Source organism: Sebastes fasciatus, chromosome 9 (assembly GCF_043250625.1).
Source record: "Sebastes fasciatus isolate fSebFas1 chromosome 9, fSebFas1.pri, whole genome shotgun sequence".
Lineage (NCBI taxonomy): Eukaryota > Metazoa > Chordata > Actinopteri > Perciformes > Sebastidae > Sebastes > Sebastes fasciatus.
In genome coordinates, this window is record NC_133803.1 from 29,172,178 (window position 1) to 29,190,522 (window position 18,345).

The following is an 18,345-nucleotide window of genomic DNA, read 5'->3' on the forward strand; positions in this document are numbered from 1 at the left end:
CACAGAGACATCCGGGTCACCAGAGGGCGCTGGTGGGAATTAACATACGCCATGACGTTGAACCGGAAGTAGTATGTGACGTTGCCGCCAGAGTGTGTGAAGGGTCTATTGTGCAGCTCTCAGTAAACATCACTGAGGAGTTCATCCTTCATTAGACAGTGTGTCTGTGCTCCAGCCTCCACGCTGCCCGGTCCCGTTCTCCGGTGCTCCATCATGTCTGGGTCTCAGCTGCTCAGACTGCTGCTCAACGAGCGACTAGCAGCGGCTGCAGAGGAGATCTGGGGACTCGTTGAGAAGTCGATATCAGAGTATCAGGATGAAGCTGTCCGCTCCAAGAGAGAAGTCCTCCAGCTGAGACAGCAGATCGAGCAGCTGACCGTCTTAAAACCTGAAGTCATCTTATTCAGAGCAGGTTTGTGTCTCTATTAATTATTAATCACAACTTTAGTCTGGTTGCTATGTAACGTTATCCTCTAGCTGGTTGCTATGTAACGTTATCGTCTAGCCGGTTGCTAAGTAACGTTATCCTCTAGCCGGTTGCTAAGTAACGTTATCCTCTATGTCAGGGGTCAGCAACCTTTACTGTCAAAAGAACCATTTTAGGCAAAAAAAACAAAACAAATCTGTCTGGAGCCACAAAACACTTGAGCATTGTGATGAAGGTAACACAGTTTTTAGTCTAAGTATATAGTATATAGTATATAAGTCTAATGCAGTGAGGGCCAAAGAGACAATGTACTACAGAGTATTAGGACCACTTTATTATGGGAAAACCTGAAGGTTTACAGAATAAAGTCAGAATATTACGAGAAAAAAGTCGTAACTTTACAAGAATAACGTCAGAACTTTACAACAAAAAAGTCGTAAAATTACGAGAATAAAGTCAGAACTTTACAACAAAAAAGTCGTAAAATTACGAGAATAAAGTCAGAACTTTACAACAAAAAAGTCGTAATATTACGAGAATAAAGTCATATTACAAAAAAAGTCGTATTATAACGAAAATAGTCATATTACAAAAAAAGTCAACTTTACGAGAAAGAGAAATAAGCAACCAGTGTTGCCAGATCTCGCGAGAGAAATAAGCAAACAGGTCAATAGAAACAAGTTTCATGTCATTTTTGCATCCATTTTTAGCTTGTAACTTTCTATTTTTCTTGCTATAAACTTGAAATTGAACGTTTTATGTCATTTTTTCTATCCATTTTAGATTGAAACTTTACATTTTTTTGTTATAAACTTAAAGTTGAACATTTTCTGTGATGGCAGCAAAAACAAAGTTGATCCTCCACCTTTGGCAGATTGAAAACATCCGATTAAAGCAAATCCTACTTGTAGTCTTCACAACTTTATGTGACAAATTCACCTTTGGCACATTGAAAACATCTGACTGAAATACTTCTTTCAAGCTCTTACTATGGATATATTTGTGTTGGATATTCCTGGATTGTTTAACAGATTCTATCATGTGTCCTCTCTGTCTTTTAGAAACCCAGCTGGTCTCTGAGGAACTGCCTCCTTCTTTGCAGCAATATGACATTGAGGTGGAAGAGATTCCCGTTGAGCACCTACAGGTCAAAGAGGAGGAGGTGGATTGGTGCATCGATCCAGACATGGAGGCTGATACTTCCAACGATGCTGAAGTCAGACATCCTAAACCAGAACCAGACACTAACTGTGAGCTGCTCTCATCTTACACGGCTGAAACTGTGAGTGTAAACGAAAGCGTCAACGACAAATGGAATGAAGGAGATGGTTCATCGTCGCCTCATCGGGGTCATAGCGTTGAAGTCTGTGTGGAACTGGAGGAGCCTCCCAGGGAAGAAAAGTCTTGCCGTTTTTGTGGTTTAAATTTTACGAGGGACTCTCATCTTATAAGGCATGTGGACAGGAATCACAAAGGGCACAAAGCCTTTAAATGCCTGGAGTGCAACAAGGAGTTTGAACAAAGGTACCAGCTGGTTCTGCATACAAGAGTTCACACCGGTGAAAAACCCTTCCGTTGTGATTACTGTGGCAAAACATTCAGTCAGAACTCAAGTCGTATTGTTCACATGAGGGTGCATACTGGAGAGAAACCATATTTCTGCAAGAAATGCGGCAAGAGGTTTGCCAGTAGCAATCATCTTAAATTGTGCACAGTGACTCAAAACAAAAGCACAAACAAGTCTTTTCGCTGCACAACATGTGGCAGATGCTTTCACACTGATTCAAACCTGAAGGTGCATATGGAGGCTCACGAGTCATGGAGACAACACGTCAGTGAGAAACTGCAGGGACAGGAGATGGAAGTGAAACAAACTTAAAGCTGTGTGAGAGAACGCCAGAGTCTATGAGGCACCAAATATCTTTATAAAATCTGCAATCCAGCACTTGAAGAACTCAAGTGGGGTTGGGGTATAACACATGCGCAGTGTAACTGATACCTTATATACCCTACTTATACCCCCAAAGATATGACGCGTTGATGACGCATGACCCAGCCACCTTTCTATAGGCCTTGGGGCTGACATGGAACCAACTGGAGAGGAAAACCCAGGACAGAAGACTCTGGCGGACTGTGGCCAATGGCCTATGCTCCATAAAGGAGCGATAGGCTTTGAATGAATGAAAATATATATATATATATATAGTGCTAAAATGTTAAAAAATGTCCAGGTTTTAGGACTCATTCTTGTAGCACTTTGTTCTAATTGTGCTGTTTCAAACTTGTTCTTTTTTATTGTAAAGGAAAATAAAACATAGACGTTGTTTTTCTTACCGTACATAATGTACTGTATATTTCTATAATATAAAGATGAGTAAATGTTGTTTTGTACGGTATCGAAAAAACAGAGACATCCAGGGCGCCCTGGTGAAAATTAACATACGTCATGACATGAACCGGAAATAGTTTTTCTTTCTTTAAAATAAATATTACCAATGAATTTACAAATAATAAGGCAGGCATTACAATTACAAAGTTATCATCAAAACTGAGCAGATATCACATTAGACATAAAATATTTACACGGACAGAAAAAGTAACGCTACACGAAATACTAAATATCTTTCATCTCTTGCAATAGCAAACTCTTCTTTCAAAACTATATAAACTTCTAAAAATGGCATTTTTTTGCATCACAGTTTTGCACACAAACACCAAATATATAGCTCTTTATTTACTAGTTGTTTAACTTAAATAATATATATGTTTTTAAGCGTTAGTAGTTCCTGAGTCTACCTCTATGTCAGGGGTCAGCAACCTTTACTATCAAAAGAGCCATTTTAGGCAAAAAAATAATAATAATAATCTGTCTGGAGCCGCAAAACATTTGAGCATTGTGATGAAGGTAACACAGTTTATAGTCTAAGTATATAGTGTATAAGTCTAATGCAGTGAGGGCCAAAGAGCAAATGTACTACAGAGTATTAGGGTCACATTGAGGGAAAACAATCGGAGATTTCCAGAATAAAGTCATAATATTACGAGAAAAAAGTCTTAACTTAACGATAAAAAAAGTCGTAATATTACGATAATAAAATCATAACTTAAGAAGAAAAGAAGTCGTAATATTACGAGAATAAAGTCATAACTTAATGAGAAAAAAAGTCGGAATATTATGAGAATAAAGTCATAACTTTACGAGAAAAAAAGTCATATTACGAGAAAAGAAGTCGTAATATTATGAGTATAAAGTTATAACTTAACGAGAAAAAAAGTCGTAATAATACGAGAATAAAGTCATAATATTATGAGAATAAAGTCATATTTTTACGAGAAAAAAGTCATAACTTTACAAGAAAAAAAGTCGTAATATTACGAGAATAAAGTCATAACTTTACGAGAAAAGCAAATAACATGTAAAATTACTACTTTATAATATGACTTTATTCTCGTAATCTCAGATTTATTTTTTTCCCTCATGTGGCCCTAATACTCCGTCGTACCGTACCGTTTATTTATAAAATAGTAGTAAGACGAGTCAATGTTGTTTTGTATGGTAGCGGTAAAACAGAGACCTCCAGGCCGTCAGGGGGCGCTGGTGAAAATGAACGCTGTACGTCATGACGTTGAACCGGAAGTACTAACGATGCCGCCAAAGAGTTTGTAAAGGGACTTTCATGCAGCTCGAGGAGTTCATCTCTTCATTTCAAAGCGTGTTAGTGCTCCAGCGGTCCCGTTCTCCGGTGCTCCATCATGTCTGGCTCTCAGCACCTCAGACTGCTGCTCAACGAGCGACTAGCAGCGGCTGCAGAGGAGATCTGGGGACTCGTTGAGAGGTCGATATCAGAGTCGATATCAGAGTCGATATCAGAGTATCAGGATGAAGCTGTCCGCTCCAAGAGAGAAGTCCTCCAGCTGAGACAGCAGATCGAGCAGCTGACCGTCTTAAAACCTGAAGTCATCTTATTCAGAGCAGGTTTGTGTCATCAATTAATGTCATGTTAGTCATCCCGGTTGCTAGGTAACGTAACTCAACAGTTTCATCTTTGATTTTAGCGAAGTCGCTGAAGGAAGTCGTTCAATTCAGGTCCGGTGTTACGTTGAAATCTGTCCCCCCGTCGCATAGTGTTTACTTCCTGTTAAAAATTTTATTTTTTATTTTTTATTGAGAAATTTACATTACAACAAAACAAACAAACATACCAAAAAATAATGGTCTAATAGTGCTATAGGGGTTCTCTGTAAGGTTAAGGTCCTAAACTAACATTGAAAGCATTTCTTTTTTTTCATATGTTTCAGAGATGAAAAGTAAAACATAGAAATTTTGACTTGATTTCAGGAATCTATTTTTATGTATAAACAACTTTCCAAGAATGATTATGGATTATTGATTGCCAGGTCATGTAACGGGATTTTTCACAATCATACCAAATATAACATTTTCCTTTGTTAGATTAGAAAAAATTACAAATTTAGTGGACAACCAATAATGCAAATCATCCTACATTAGCAAAAATACATTCATAAAATAAATGTTCTGTAGTTTCAATGTGTTCATCACAGAACGAGCAATTATTGTGATCAAAACCTAAACGGTTTCGTAAGAATTCAGCAGAGGGGTATATTTCATTGATAACCTGGTATATTTCACTGATAATCTGGTATATTTCACTGATAACCTGGTATATTTCACTGATAATCTGGTATATTTCACTGATAACCTGGTATATTTCACTGATAATCTGGTATATTTCACTGATAACCTGGTATATTTCACTGATAACCTGGTATATTTCACTGATAACCTGGTATATTTCACTGATAACCTGGTATATTTCACTGATAACCTGGTATATTTCACTGATAATCTGGTATATTTCACTGATAACCTGGTATATTTCACTGATAACCTGGTATATTTCACTGATAATCTGGTATATTTCACTGATAATCTGGTATATTTCATTGATAATCTGGTATATTTCACTGATAACCTGGTATATTTCACTGAGAACCTTAAAGTGAACCTCCTTCGCTTTTGGTGCAAATAGGAAATTTGAAGAATTCAATCTTAGAGTCTCAGCATCTTTTTTTAGAGAACATTTTTAGACTTGAATTTCTGTTTGAAGAGAACGAATATAATTCTTTAGTAAAGGTTTGCCGAACGACGTTAGGACGTTAGGTAGTTTTAAGTTAATGAGGTTGTGACCATTCACCATAAGCGAAACTTCCGGTTAAAATGATGGTGCCATTTATTAGTTGATTTATATTTTGTATTAATTATCAAAATTTGCAAAGTAAGTTAACTTGTCAAATAAATGTAGTGGAGTAAAAAGTACAATATTAGCCTCCATAATGTAGAGGAATAAAGTGGCATAAAATGGAAATACTCAAGTAAGTACTTGAAAGTTTTGCTTAAGTACTTGAGTAAATATACGTAGTAACATTCCACCACTGATCAGCCCATATAGTACTTCACAACTTTATGTGACAAATTCAAAATTGTTTAACAGATTATAAAATGTGTCCTCTCTGTTTTATAGACTCCCAGCCGGTCTCTGAGGAACTGCCTCCTTCATTGCAGCAATATGACATTAAGGTGGAAGAGATTCCCGTTCTGGAGATCCAAGTGCACCCGCAGGTCAAAGAGGAGCCGATTCAAGTGCACCCGCAGGTCAAAGAGGAGCCGGTGGATCAGATAATCGTTACAGTTATGGAGACTGAAATGTCCAACGACGCTGACGCAAAGAGAGAAATCAACCATCTGAAACAGCAGATCGATCAGCCAGCCGTTTTCGCTGCAGTAACACCATTCAGAGCAGGTTTGTGTCATGTATGATGAATTAATGTAATTGGTTGCTATGTGGCCGTATAGCGTTGCTAGGCCACAGATTGCTCAAGGTTCAGGTCTTGTCTGCTGATGATATTAGCAAACACAGGAGCTACAATATTTAACTAACATTAGTAGTTGCATCCTACGACTCCACAGATATTTTTTGATTGATTGAAGAAGTATTCTGATCTTTTACTAAAGTAAAAGTTGCAATACTACAGTGTTAAAGTACATTTTTAGACTTGAATTTCTGTTTGAAGAGAACGAATATAATTCTTTAGTAAAGGTTTGCCGAACGACGTTAGGACGTTAGGTAGTTTTAAGTTAATGAGGTTGTGACCATTCACCATAAGCGAAACTTCCGGTTAAAATGATGGTGCCATTTATTAGTTGATTTATATTTTGTATTAATTATCAAAATTTGCAAAGTAAGTTAACTTGTCAAATAAATGTAGTGGAGTAAAAAGTACAATATTAGCCTCCATAATGTAGAGGAATAAAATGGAAATACTCAAGTAAGTACTTGAAAGTTTTGCTTAAGTACTTGAGTAAATATACGTAGTAACATTCCACCACTGATCAGCCCATATAGTACTTCACAACTTTATGTGACAAATTCAAAATTGTTTAACAGATTATAAAATGTGTCCTCTCTGTCTTATAGACTCCCAGCCGGTCTCTGAGGAACTGCCTCCTTCATTGCAGCAATATGACATTAAGGTGGAAGAGATTCCCGTTCTGGAGATCCAAGTGCACCCGCAGGTCAAAGAGGAGCCGATCCAAGTGCACCCGCAGGTCAAAGAGGAGCCGGTGGATCAGATAATCGTTACAGTTATGGAGACTGAAATGTCCAACGACGCTGACGCAAAGAGAGAAATCAACCATCTGAAACAGCAGATCGATCAGCCAGCCGTTTTCGCTGCAGTAACACCATTCAGAGCAGGTTTGTGTCATGTATGATGAATTAATGTAATTGGTTGCTATGTGGCCGTATAGCGTTGCTAGGCCACAGATTGCTCAAGGTTCAGGTCTTGTCTGCTGATGATATTAGCAAACACAGGAGCTACAATATTTAACTAACATTAGTAGTTGCATCCTACGACTCCACAGATATTTTTTGATTGATTGAAGAAGTATTCTGATCTTTTACTAAAGTAAAAGTTGCAATACTACAGTGTTAAAATACTCTGTTATAAGTAAAAGTCCTGTATTCAAAATCTTAAGTAAAAGTACAAAAGTATCAGCATCAAAATGTATTTAATGTCCAAAAGTAAAAGTAGTCATTATGCAAAATGGCCCATTTCAGAATAATGTATTTTATATTACTAAATTATAATTATTGATGCATTAATGTGTTCATTACTTTATTGTTGCAGTTGGTAACAGTGGAGCTGATTTGAATTACGTTGTATACGGCTGGGTAGAGTTGTTCCAATACCAATAGCAGTATCGGACGTGTTTCCGGTGCTAGTGGAGACTGTAACGGTAAAAACTCTGTTCATGTTTTAGCCAGGCCATAGACCTCTTTTCTCTTAGTAAACATGATGACGTATTTTGTGGGCGGAGCGCTAAGTGGAGGCAGAAGAATTCCCTTAACGTGTTAGCTAAAACTGGCTTTTGTATAAACATATATAGATATATCTATATCTATATATATACTGTATATATAATATAATGTTACTCTTTATTTGTGTAGTACTTTTCATACAAACATCTGTAGTGCCTCACACAATAATTTGTATAAAGGCTGTAATGTGCGTGTCTTAAAAAAAAATTCGACATCCGTTCATTCTTGTCTCACGATGCCACTTTGTGAGTTTAGTAATACTAAATGTAGCCTAGAAGTTGTCATGAACAGCGTTTTGCTCATCTGACAGAGATCATAAGATCACAGCCGATGCAGCTGTGCCACATGTCATATTTAATTGACGTCGTTTTAAAATGACGGCTCTGAGGCGAGGACGTCTCATTTTGTTAAATGCCTCGACTCCTCTCTCCTCGCGTCTCTTCCTCGCCTCCTCCGCTCCCATCTCCCGTGGGATGGCGACTGCACCTGCATCGCTGGGTAAGCTAACCTACATCTCATATCATCATATTTGAAAGTGTTTGTCAACCATCAAGTTAACTACAGAACTGTCATTACCGTTATCTTTTTTATGCTATACGTACTGAAATAGCAACAGGTTCAACAGCCATTACAGTTAGCCACAATTGTTATGTTCGCTATGTTGTTATGTTAACTACTGTATGTCACGAGATTAGCAACATGATCAGGGTTTCATTTTCCATCTGACATTGCAGACTCCACCTTTAGCAGCTGCAACGTTGAAGTGATGAACACATTAAATATATATTATTCTGAACGGATAAAAAATGTGCGATACGTTTTCGATTAATCACGTTTAACTATGGATAATCATGCCATTAAATATTTTAATCGATTGACCTTTACTGAAGTAAGATTTTGAATGCAGGACTTTTACTTGTAACAGAGTATTTCTATACTGTGGTATTAGTACTTTTACTTCAGTACAAGATCTGAGTACTTCTTCCACCGCTGCTTCCAGGCAAGTTTGGTCGGTTTTGCTGCCAGGCTTAGATTCGCTCTCAAGTCAAAGTTCATTTAAAGTGCATTATCTCTTGTGCGTTAACACACTTTACATACAGCAAAAATATACAAAAGCAAAAAAGACAAGTCAAAATAATCGGATATGAAACAATCAATACAATCATCAAAGAGAGTTTGTGTTAAATATTGTCTTATCTCCTTCCTCTAGAGCTCACAGATGGAGACATCCAAGAGCTCCATTTGATTGCCCCGGACGCTGCCGTTCTTACCAGCATGGAAAGCAGCGACACTGACACAGCCTCGGACTCTGAGCCAGACGATCCTCCAGAGTTGCCAGAGCCGCTCACTGCCATGTACGACCCCACACTCAGACAGCACACACCAGTAGACATTAGAGAGAAATGTGAGGAGGCCTATCTCAAACTGAAAAGGAACATCCACCCTGACCAGTGTGAGAGACTTGAAGCCGCCACAAAACAGCAGGCAAAGTCCCGAGACTGGCACACTCACAGGGCAGGCAGGATCACCAGCACGACATTTTATAATGCATGTAAAGGTGACCATCTGGACAAAACCACCCTGATGAAAATCATGCACTACCGTGACAACGACATTCAGGATCCAGCAGTTGTATGGGGAAGAGAGAAGAAGGAAATTGCTCGGCAGTGCTACGCCGAAGAGATCGACAACAAACATGAAAATGTAACGGTTAGCCTCTGTGGTTTTGTGATACGACCCGATGAGCCACACCTTGGCGCATCACCAGATGGGAAAGTGTTATGTGCCTGCTGTGGGGAAGGGGTTCTGGAAATCAAGTGTCCATATAAGTACAGGAAAGGCCTCCAGGGTGTCGCTGTCAGTGAGGATTTCTGCCTCGACCAAACATTTCAACTGAAGAAGACACACCAGTACTACCACCAGGTCCAACTCCACATGTTCGTCTGCGATGTCCAATACTGTGATTTCGTGGTGTGGACAACTCAGGAGCTTGTTTTAAATCGCATCCGAAGAGATGAAGAGCTCTTGCAGAAGGCTTTACCTAAAGCAAAGCTATGTTATGTAGCTTGTATTCTGCCAGAGCTTCTAACCCGAAGTCAAGACCCAGCCCTTAAACCGCCAGTACTACCACCAGAGTTTGGAAAAGGGATTGAGTGTGTGAAGTGCAAACACTTCTTTCATTATAGTTGTGCACAAGTTAAGAAGAGGCCACAGAATTGGCACTGCAGTCAGTGTAGATCCTAGATATAAAACATAAATAACATTTCTGTATGCAAATACTGAGGACATTTCTTGTCACACTTGTTTCACTTCCCGAATCTAAAAAAAAAAGATAAACTTGTATTTATGCTACTGCTGCCTGGTTACCAGTTTGTCCAGCTGCGAGCCTAAAACAAAAGACTGTGCTCTTGACAGAGCGATAGTGTCTTTTCTGCTCTGTGGACCAAGAAACTGAACTCGTTTTCTCTGTAGCGTTACTTCCTGTCCTGTATTTTTTCTATACTACACAGGTTTTATTGTATTAATGCATTTTGATGAAGAGTCATTACTGAAAGTTACTGCTATGATATAACTTGTTAATGTGACTCTTGGATTGAATTACAAAATGAAATGTTAACACAAAAAAATAAATAGAGAACGTGAAATCAAATTACGATGTCTGACGTTTTTATTTATAGCAAATAGCCACCTCTTACTTTACAATGTTACTGTACACTAATGTCATACTATATAATAACAATGACTTTGGATGTTACATACATACATCTTCAATTAAACTCTAAACTTGCTTGACTTGCAAAATTATGTTTGAAATCGACAAACATTGTTGTGTGATTCGTGGCGCAATTCAAATGGGATAAAAAAAAAATGTATCTCTCTCTGTTGATTGACGTTCATATTTATATATAAGGTCCCATGGGGTCCACTGGAAGGGGAGGGACTTCGCCTCTCTATAGAGAGAGACACGAGCAACCCCAAATAAGCAACCTTAGAAACAAGCCCAAAAAAACATAGCCCGCTAGTACTAATATTTGTAAGCGACTTTTTAGGAAAACATGCCCAAAGACACTTAAAATAACCGCTTATTATAAGCAACTTTTTTGCTTGGCAGCTCTGCCTACACTGCATTTCATACACTACCTACTCTTTCTTTTCTGGGCACTACAGATTCACAGAGATTGGTAAGAGCACCACACACAATCACCATGTCATCCAAGAGGCTAACTTGGGAAACTGGAATAACAGAATGCAAAATTTTGAAACTCTTCCACCTGCTGATAACTCTCTCTACGTGTACTCTCGCACGAGACAGTCGTCTTGATGAATCTACTCCACACGCGGGTAACGGACTCTTTCCTTTCGTGAAACTTGGTACACGCAAGGTGGCACCGCATGCAGCAAGCTCATCCCTGATCAGAAATCCCCTTTCTGCTAAGATTTCATCTTTCGGCTCCAATAGGTGCAAAAAGCCTGATTCAAGTGTTATTTGCTTGTCTGACACGCTCCCACCGCAGCCTGGAGACAGGAATGAAACTGCCCCTGCAGGTGTTATTCCCACCAGGTACTTAACTGTGTTGTTATGTTTGTATTTGGACCAGGATTGAGCTCTAGTATTCAAGTCAGTAGGTCTCTCTATGAAAATCTCTGTGCAATCTATTATACATCTGCATCTCTTGAAATGCCGCCTGAAACTTTTTGGCATATTTTTAAGGACAGCGCTCCTTCGTGGCCACTTAATAATAGATTTCAATACGTTTGCCATTACAGGCAACCAGGATCTTAGAACGTTTGATATTGTGCATTCAGAAACGTTGAACCTATACGCTATATCTCTGTTACTGAGCCCCAATCTCAGTTTCATAAGGACCACTAATAAGTGATCTTCCAGCATGAGACTTTCAGTTTGCTTCTGCACGCTCTCCTTTATTTTTGTCACTAACCAAGTGAAGATGACTGAAGTTAGCCCGGTGAGAAACAGAAAGTGAGCGGCGTTGTTTTTGACCGTGGAGAACGAGAAGTTTGATTTCCGAAGCTCCTCTTTCAATCTCGCGTTCTCTTCTTTGAGTTTGTAAAAGTCTTTTCTCAAGTTGCCATATTCACCGCTGAGCTGGTCGTACTTTTGACTGAGACTGTGGTAGTCTACTAGTGGGACCACAATCTCAGCTTCTTCCACTGGTTCCTCTGCTGTCATTGGATCATCATCAACTGGAAGACCTTTGAGAAAACAAAAACAAGTGCTGATAATTCTGTATGACATCTGTAACAAAAACATTATACAGGACATAAAACAGAATTTTTATGTTCTCACCATGGCAAGGATCCTCCTGCTCCACTGTCTGCTTTTTCCTTTTTCTTTTTCTTTCCAGCCTGGGAAAAATACAGGGCAAAACGTAGAGACTATAATGAAGAAGTCCACACACAAGAATTACATTACGGCAGTATTCACCACAGTTAGAAACCTCAACTAAACCTACCTCTCCATATTTTCTCCACAAGGAAACACAGAGGGAGCGTAGTCTGGGCTGTCTTCATTCATAGAGGCCTCTCCTTCAAACAAATCAGACGTAATTGAAGCTTGCTATCAAAGTGTCTATGGCAAGCCATTTTAACATATATTAGCTAAGCTTGTAGATATCTGTAATGAGAATCCCCATACACATGAATGGCAAAAGTAGTTTGAATCGTACTAGTCAAAATGTAATTGCAGATATCTAAAATTAGAGTTTTGCCCAGTCGAAATAGATACAGATATCCTGAATTAGAGTTTTGACGAGGCAAAATGACGTTGCAGATATCTCTAATGAATATCCAGTCTAGCTAATAGATGTTAAAACAGCTTGCCATAAGTGTCGGCCGAGCTTTAAAGCAAAAACTCTCTACAACACCTCCCCTCTGTCTAACAGAGAACTCTCAGCTTTATAGTTTCTGTCTCAACCAGACTCCATGCTGTTGTAGTCCTGTAATAATGTTGCACATGTGGAATTTGCACATTTATTTACTACCTCATTTAATTTAATTTTATAGAAAAATTGTAACTTGCAGACTCTTCTAATTTATAGTACGTCATTGCACACTTTGCTATTGTATATAGTATGTTATTGTTATTCTATGTTTATATTTTCTAAGCTAGTTGTAGTAGTCTGGTGTATTTATAGTGTATTCTAATATATTCTTGATATATTGTGTATACTATAAATATTATCTCTAGTGTTGATACGTATATTTATAGTATATGTACTGATCCTCTGCATTGCCTGGATAACCTGCTGCTGCAACACAAGAATTTCCCAATTTGGGATCAATCAGATCTCGCTCATGTGTTTGCAATATATTCACTTTGTAACAGTCTCTTCTGCACTATATTCACTTTTTTAATAGTCCGGTATCACAGCTGTTACCCTGCACTATATTCAGTTTTAACAGTTTTCTTCATCTCCTTGTATTTTTATATCTGGTATATTTTTTTTGTACCTTGTACTTTGTACTACTAACCTTTTTACTGCCTTTTTACTAACATGTTTTGCACTAAGGAACTGTGATGCTGGAAACTTGAATTTCCCTCGGGATCAATAAAGTTACTATCTATCTATCTATCTATCTTATTTATCTATTAATACATCTATTTATCTATCTTTCTTACCTATCTATTTATCTATCTATCTTTGCACATTGGTTTACTACCTTTTTTAATTTTATTTTAAAGAAAAATTGTAACTTGCACACTTTTCTAATATATAGTATGTCATTGCACACTTTTTTATTGTATATAGTATATTTTATTGTTATTCTATGTTCATATTTTATATATATATATTTATATTATTGAGCACACACCTGACACACATCATAGGCTTTCTCACTGTTGAAGTTCCCTCTCCTTTCTACAGTTTCCACTGCATCTATGGCAATTATAGAAAAGGAGTCAACACTTCAATCGTTTCTTCCAAGTTTTGGAGGCTATACAACTAATGTTAGTTAAGAAAGCTACGAGAGAAAGCACCTAAATTAACAATGTTCCTCCTAATTCCTCAATGTCTGATGAGGTGTGCACGACAAAACGTTAAGACACATCTCCATAAGTTACCTACAACAAACACTACTATTACAGTTACCTGATATGAAGTGAGCGTTACAGACTCGAGCGTTGTTGATGATCGCTTCAGTCCAGTCTGTGCGTTGTATCGCGTTCAACCATCGTTCTCTTCTCTTTCTAACAGCTGGGATGCGATAAAACTTAAAGCTGGAGTCAAGACTCCTTCTGTTAGGACAGCCAAAGACACAGCAAGAGGACATGTTGGCTGTGTAGGTTCAGTTTAGCCCGCTACTTTGAGTTGATGTGTATCTTAGTGTGCCTCCAAGCGTTGCTTTGTTTTGCCTCCAGCTCACACCGTGACGTCATCGCGTCGTCGACACAAAGAGTGTTTATACAGCCCAAGATAGTGATCCTACCAGCTCCTCAACTCCAGTGGTACCTTAAAGCTGCAGTGGGTAGACATGGAGCAGATTAAAAAAAAGAAGGAAATCATGCAACTTCATGAACACAAATTAAACTGTAATGGCTTTAAAGGTCACGTATCATTCTAATTTTCAGGTTCATACTTGTATTTTGTGTTTCTACCAGAACATGTTCACATGCTCTAATGTTAAAAAAAAACTTTATTTTCCTCATACTGTCGGCTTGAATATACCAGTATTCATCCTCTGTCTGAAACGCTCCGTTTTAGCGCATTTTTACGTAATTGCAATGGAATTGCGTTGCTAGGCAACAGCTTGGGTCCATGTTTACTTCCTGTCAGATGATGTTATTTACATACACTGCAACCAGGAATAAACTGGGACACATTTAGAATGTTTATGTTTAAAACCGTGAAATGGTCTAAATATTGTACATTTGTGACATCACAAATGGACAGAAATCCTAACGGCTTGTTTCAAATGCACAATTTCTGAATACGGGCTGTGTGTGTTTCTCCGTATATTGAGCATTTTGATAGTTTAAAAGTATTTATAAAACACTTAAACCTGTTTTATACTATAAAAGACATGAAAATCTCCCTTTTTACAATATGGGACCTTTAAAAACAAAGTTGATCCTCCACCTTTGGCACATTGAAAACATTGACTAAAACACATCTTACTTGCTTGTGTACAAAAGTATTTGTGTTAGATATTACTAAGTTATTTATACAGCATGTGTCTTGTCTTTTCTGTCTTTTAGACACCCAGTTGGTCTCTGCGGAGACTTTGCCTTCACAGCAGCCAGACCAGCTCCCCAATGTGGAGGACAACAAGACCCATGACTGTCAGCAGGTCAAAGTGGAGCAGGTGGATCGTTGTATCGGTCCAGACATGGAGGCTGATACTTCCAACCATGCTGAAGTCAGACATCCTAAATCAGAACCAGACACTAACTGGGAGCTGCTCCCATCTTCCACGGCTGAAACTGTGAGCGTAAACGAAAGCGTCGACGACAAATGGAATGAAGGAGATGGTTCATCGTCACCTTGTCGGAGTCATAGCGTTGAAGTGGAGCAGCCACAGAGGGAAGAAGTGTCTTGCCGCTTTTGTGGTAAAAGTTTTGATAAGGAATCTTCTCTTGTAAAGCATGTAGGCAAGAGCCACAAAGGGCACAAAGCCTTGAAATGCCTGGAGTGTCACAAGGAGTTTGACAAAAGGTGCCAGGTGGTTCAGCATACAAGAATTCACACCGGTGAAAAACCCTTCAGCTGTGATAACTGTGGCAAAACATTCAGTCAGAACTCTAATCGTCTTGCTCACATGAGAAAGTATGCTGTAGGTACACCATCTTTTTGTGGGAAAAGTTTTGCCACAATCAATGATTTAAGATCTTTCAAAGTGCAGAATGAATGTGAAATCACACCGGAACAAGGGAACATAGATGAGGATGACAAAGAGGAGAAGGCCTTTAAACATAACCATCAGTTCGTTGAGCATGTGAGAGTTCACACCGGTGAAAAACCCTTCAGTTGTGATTTCTGTGGCAAAACATTCACTCGGAACTTTAATCGTATTGCTCACATGAGAATGCATGCCGGAGAGAAACCATATTTTTGTAATAAATGTGGGAAAAGTTATACCAGAAGAGGGCATTTTAAAACGTGCAAAATGCAGAATGAGTTCAAAGTCACTCCGGAAAAAGGGAATGTAGATGAGGTTTGGAAAAAGGAGAAGGTCTTTAAATGCTTTGGATGCAACAAGGTGTTTAAATGTAAGGCGCATTTCATTCGACATGCAAGAATTCACACCGGTGACAAACCCATCTGTTGTGATTTCTGTGGCGAAACATTCACTCGGAGCTCAATGTTTATTATTCACATGAGGAAGCACGCTGGAGGGAAACCGTTTATACTTTTAAGAAATGTGGCAGGGGGTTCACCAGTGGAGGTAGCTGTGCCAGGCATGCTAAACTCTGCCCAGAAGGATGGAGACAACACATCAATGAGAAACTGCATGGACAGGAGTTAGAAGAGAAAAAAACTTAGTCTACGAGACACCAAATTTGTCTTAAAATGTGCAGTCCAGTATTTAGGAATGGTCTGTTGCAGCTACAATCTCCCACAAAAGCATACATGTGTGGAAATGTTGGACATCGTTTTAATTTTTTTAGCTGAATAAGAAACTATATTCACCAGTTTCTGTGGATACAATACAAATTTTGGGCCGTGTCAGTTATAATTTGACATCTCGAACAAATATTATAATTTTTTTTTTTATTTACGGTGGAGAAGAAATTAAACTAATGACCTCCACCTCCCTCCTCACTCCACCCAGTTGGTGCTAACGTATAACTTGTGTTCAGATGGTTTACAGATTGGCTGTGACATCACTGCATTTACACATAACTGAGATTGTGTCTTCAGAAGTCAGATGTGATTATCAGCATCCTTCAGGTTTTATTACTTGTTATGTTGTTGTTGTTTTTTTAATCTTTTTATTGTTAAGTAGTTACTTCAGTAACTGTTCGTGCCTTGCTTGGATAACAAGCTAAAAACCTCTTCAAAGATGTTCAACATGGAAAAATCAATGTTTGAGAAGTTTGTCAGTCTTTCCTTTTCTTTAGAGAGCTTGGCCAGGCCAGAAGCCCTTGCTGATGTTGGCCTGTAAAGCCCGTTGAAACATCATTATGTGTTATTAGGTTATACAAATAACCACATCTTCACACAGTTCAAGTAATAAAATTGTAAAGAAACCAAGCTGTATTCCTGTTGTGCTCATTCAAATGTATTATTTTTTATTGTAAAGGAAAATAAAACATAGACGTTGTTTTTCTTACCGTACTTAATATACTTTATATTTCTATAATATAAAGACGAGTAAATGTTGTTTGGTACTTTAAGTGTAAGAATAGTAAACTACTAGTTTACTACCGAGATTTATTTTGTACTGCAACTATACTTGAGACTCGTCTTATTATTATATTATTGCTATTATTATTATATTATTATCGTGAACAGATAATCCCAAAACAGAAAATTCTTGATGAATTGAAGTAATTTCATATCAAAACATCCATTTACAAACTCTCACACACTTTAATCTATCAAAATGTAACCACAACTACAAGCCTGTTCGTAATCCAAAAATGTTTTGGTGCTCGGATGAAGACAAAATTGAATGGCTATTTAATTTGAATGCTTATAAATTGCTTACTTTTGTCAGGACGGCTTATTTGTTTAGTATTATTTGTAATTTATATTGCTCCTCTGGTTTCTGCCTTTGTCTTTTTTTTAAATTTAATAAATAATGGTGTCTTGTAAACCTGTATTTAATAAAATAAAATAATCTGTAAGGTAACTCCATCTGTCAGATACATGTAGTAAAAAGTATTATAATATTAGTGGAGTACAAGTGTAAAGTAACATAAAATTGAAATACTCAAGTAAAGTAAAAGTACCTCAAAATTATACTTAAGTACAGTAATAATTCCAACTTTATTTCAGACACACAGGAGGGTCCATAGCAATAAAAGAAAAAGAAACAAAAAACATACAAGATAAGACCACAGCAGTTCATCTTTCAATTCATATGTAGGCTATCTCGCCAGTGTTTTCTGAGCCTGGATGAGTACCGAGTGCAGCTCTTGCTCGGGCTGGTTAAAAGCTCTATGATGCTGTTCTCTGACTCATCCAAACGACAAATAAAATTATACATCAAATGTCTTAAAAGTGTAGGAATACCAGAGGACACAAAGAGTTGACTGGCACTATGCCATCTGGGAACCTGAAGCAACAACCTCATTGCATCAGTGTAAGCCACTATGAGCCTTCGCATACTACTTTTCGTGTAGCTAAACCAAAGATGAGCTATATACAAAGGTGTGCAGAAAGCTCTAAATCAGGGGTCTCAAACTCGCGGCCCGCGGGCCAATTGCGGCCCGCAAGACGATATTTTGTGGCCCCCACCGTGATATGAAAGTTTAATGTTAGTGCGGCCCGCAAATTTTTTTTTTTTTTATAAAGTTTTTTATAAAGTTTTTTTTGGGGGCATTTTTTCATT

At 38.1% G+C, this 18,345-nt stretch overlaps 3 protein-coding genes and 1 long non-coding RNA gene across 5 annotated transcripts in view; 2 read left to right on the plus strand and 2 right to left on the minus strand.

Annotated features, from left to right (window-relative positions):
- Window positions 1-18,345, minus strand: part of LOC141774452 (uncharacterized) — a 393,135-nt gene that overhangs the window by 215,232 nt on the left and 159,558 nt on the right. The window lies entirely within an intron of this gene.
- On the plus strand, window positions 77-2,762 carry LOC141774439 (uncharacterized). Its single transcript, XM_074647104.1, has 2 exons — window positions 77-412; window positions 1,489-2,762. Exons 1-2 carry the CDS (start codon window positions 214-216, stop codon window positions 2,304-2,306), a joined length of 1,017 nt encoding a protein of 338 aa, XP_074503205.1. The 5' UTR covers window positions 77-213; the 3' UTR covers window positions 2,307-2,762.
- LOC141774446 (uncharacterized) lies at window positions 6,888-10,226 on the plus strand. Of its 2 annotated transcripts, XM_074647122.1 has the most exons (3): window positions 6,888-7,022; window positions 7,056-7,203; window positions 9,038-10,226. In XM_074647122.1, exons 1-3 carry the CDS (start codon window positions 6,903-6,905, stop codon window positions 10,069-10,071), a joined length of 1,302 nt encoding a protein of 433 aa, XP_074503223.1. In that variant the 5' UTR covers window positions 6,888-6,902; the 3' UTR covers window positions 10,072-10,226. The 2 variants fall into 2 exon arrangements, with proteins under 2 accessions (XP_074503223.1, XP_074503222.1); XM_074647121.1 differs by having other exon boundaries at window positions 6,888-7,203.
- LOC141774440 (uncharacterized) lies at window positions 10,938-14,392 on the minus strand. Its single transcript, XM_074647105.1, has 4 exons — window positions 13,941-14,392; window positions 12,303-12,375; window positions 12,137-12,195; window positions 10,938-12,042 (listed from the first exon to the last, which is right to left on the minus strand). Exons 1-4 carry the CDS (start codon window positions 14,119-14,121, stop codon window positions 10,958-10,960), a joined length of 1,398 nt encoding a protein of 465 aa, XP_074503206.1. The 5' UTR covers window positions 14,122-14,392; the 3' UTR covers window positions 10,938-10,957.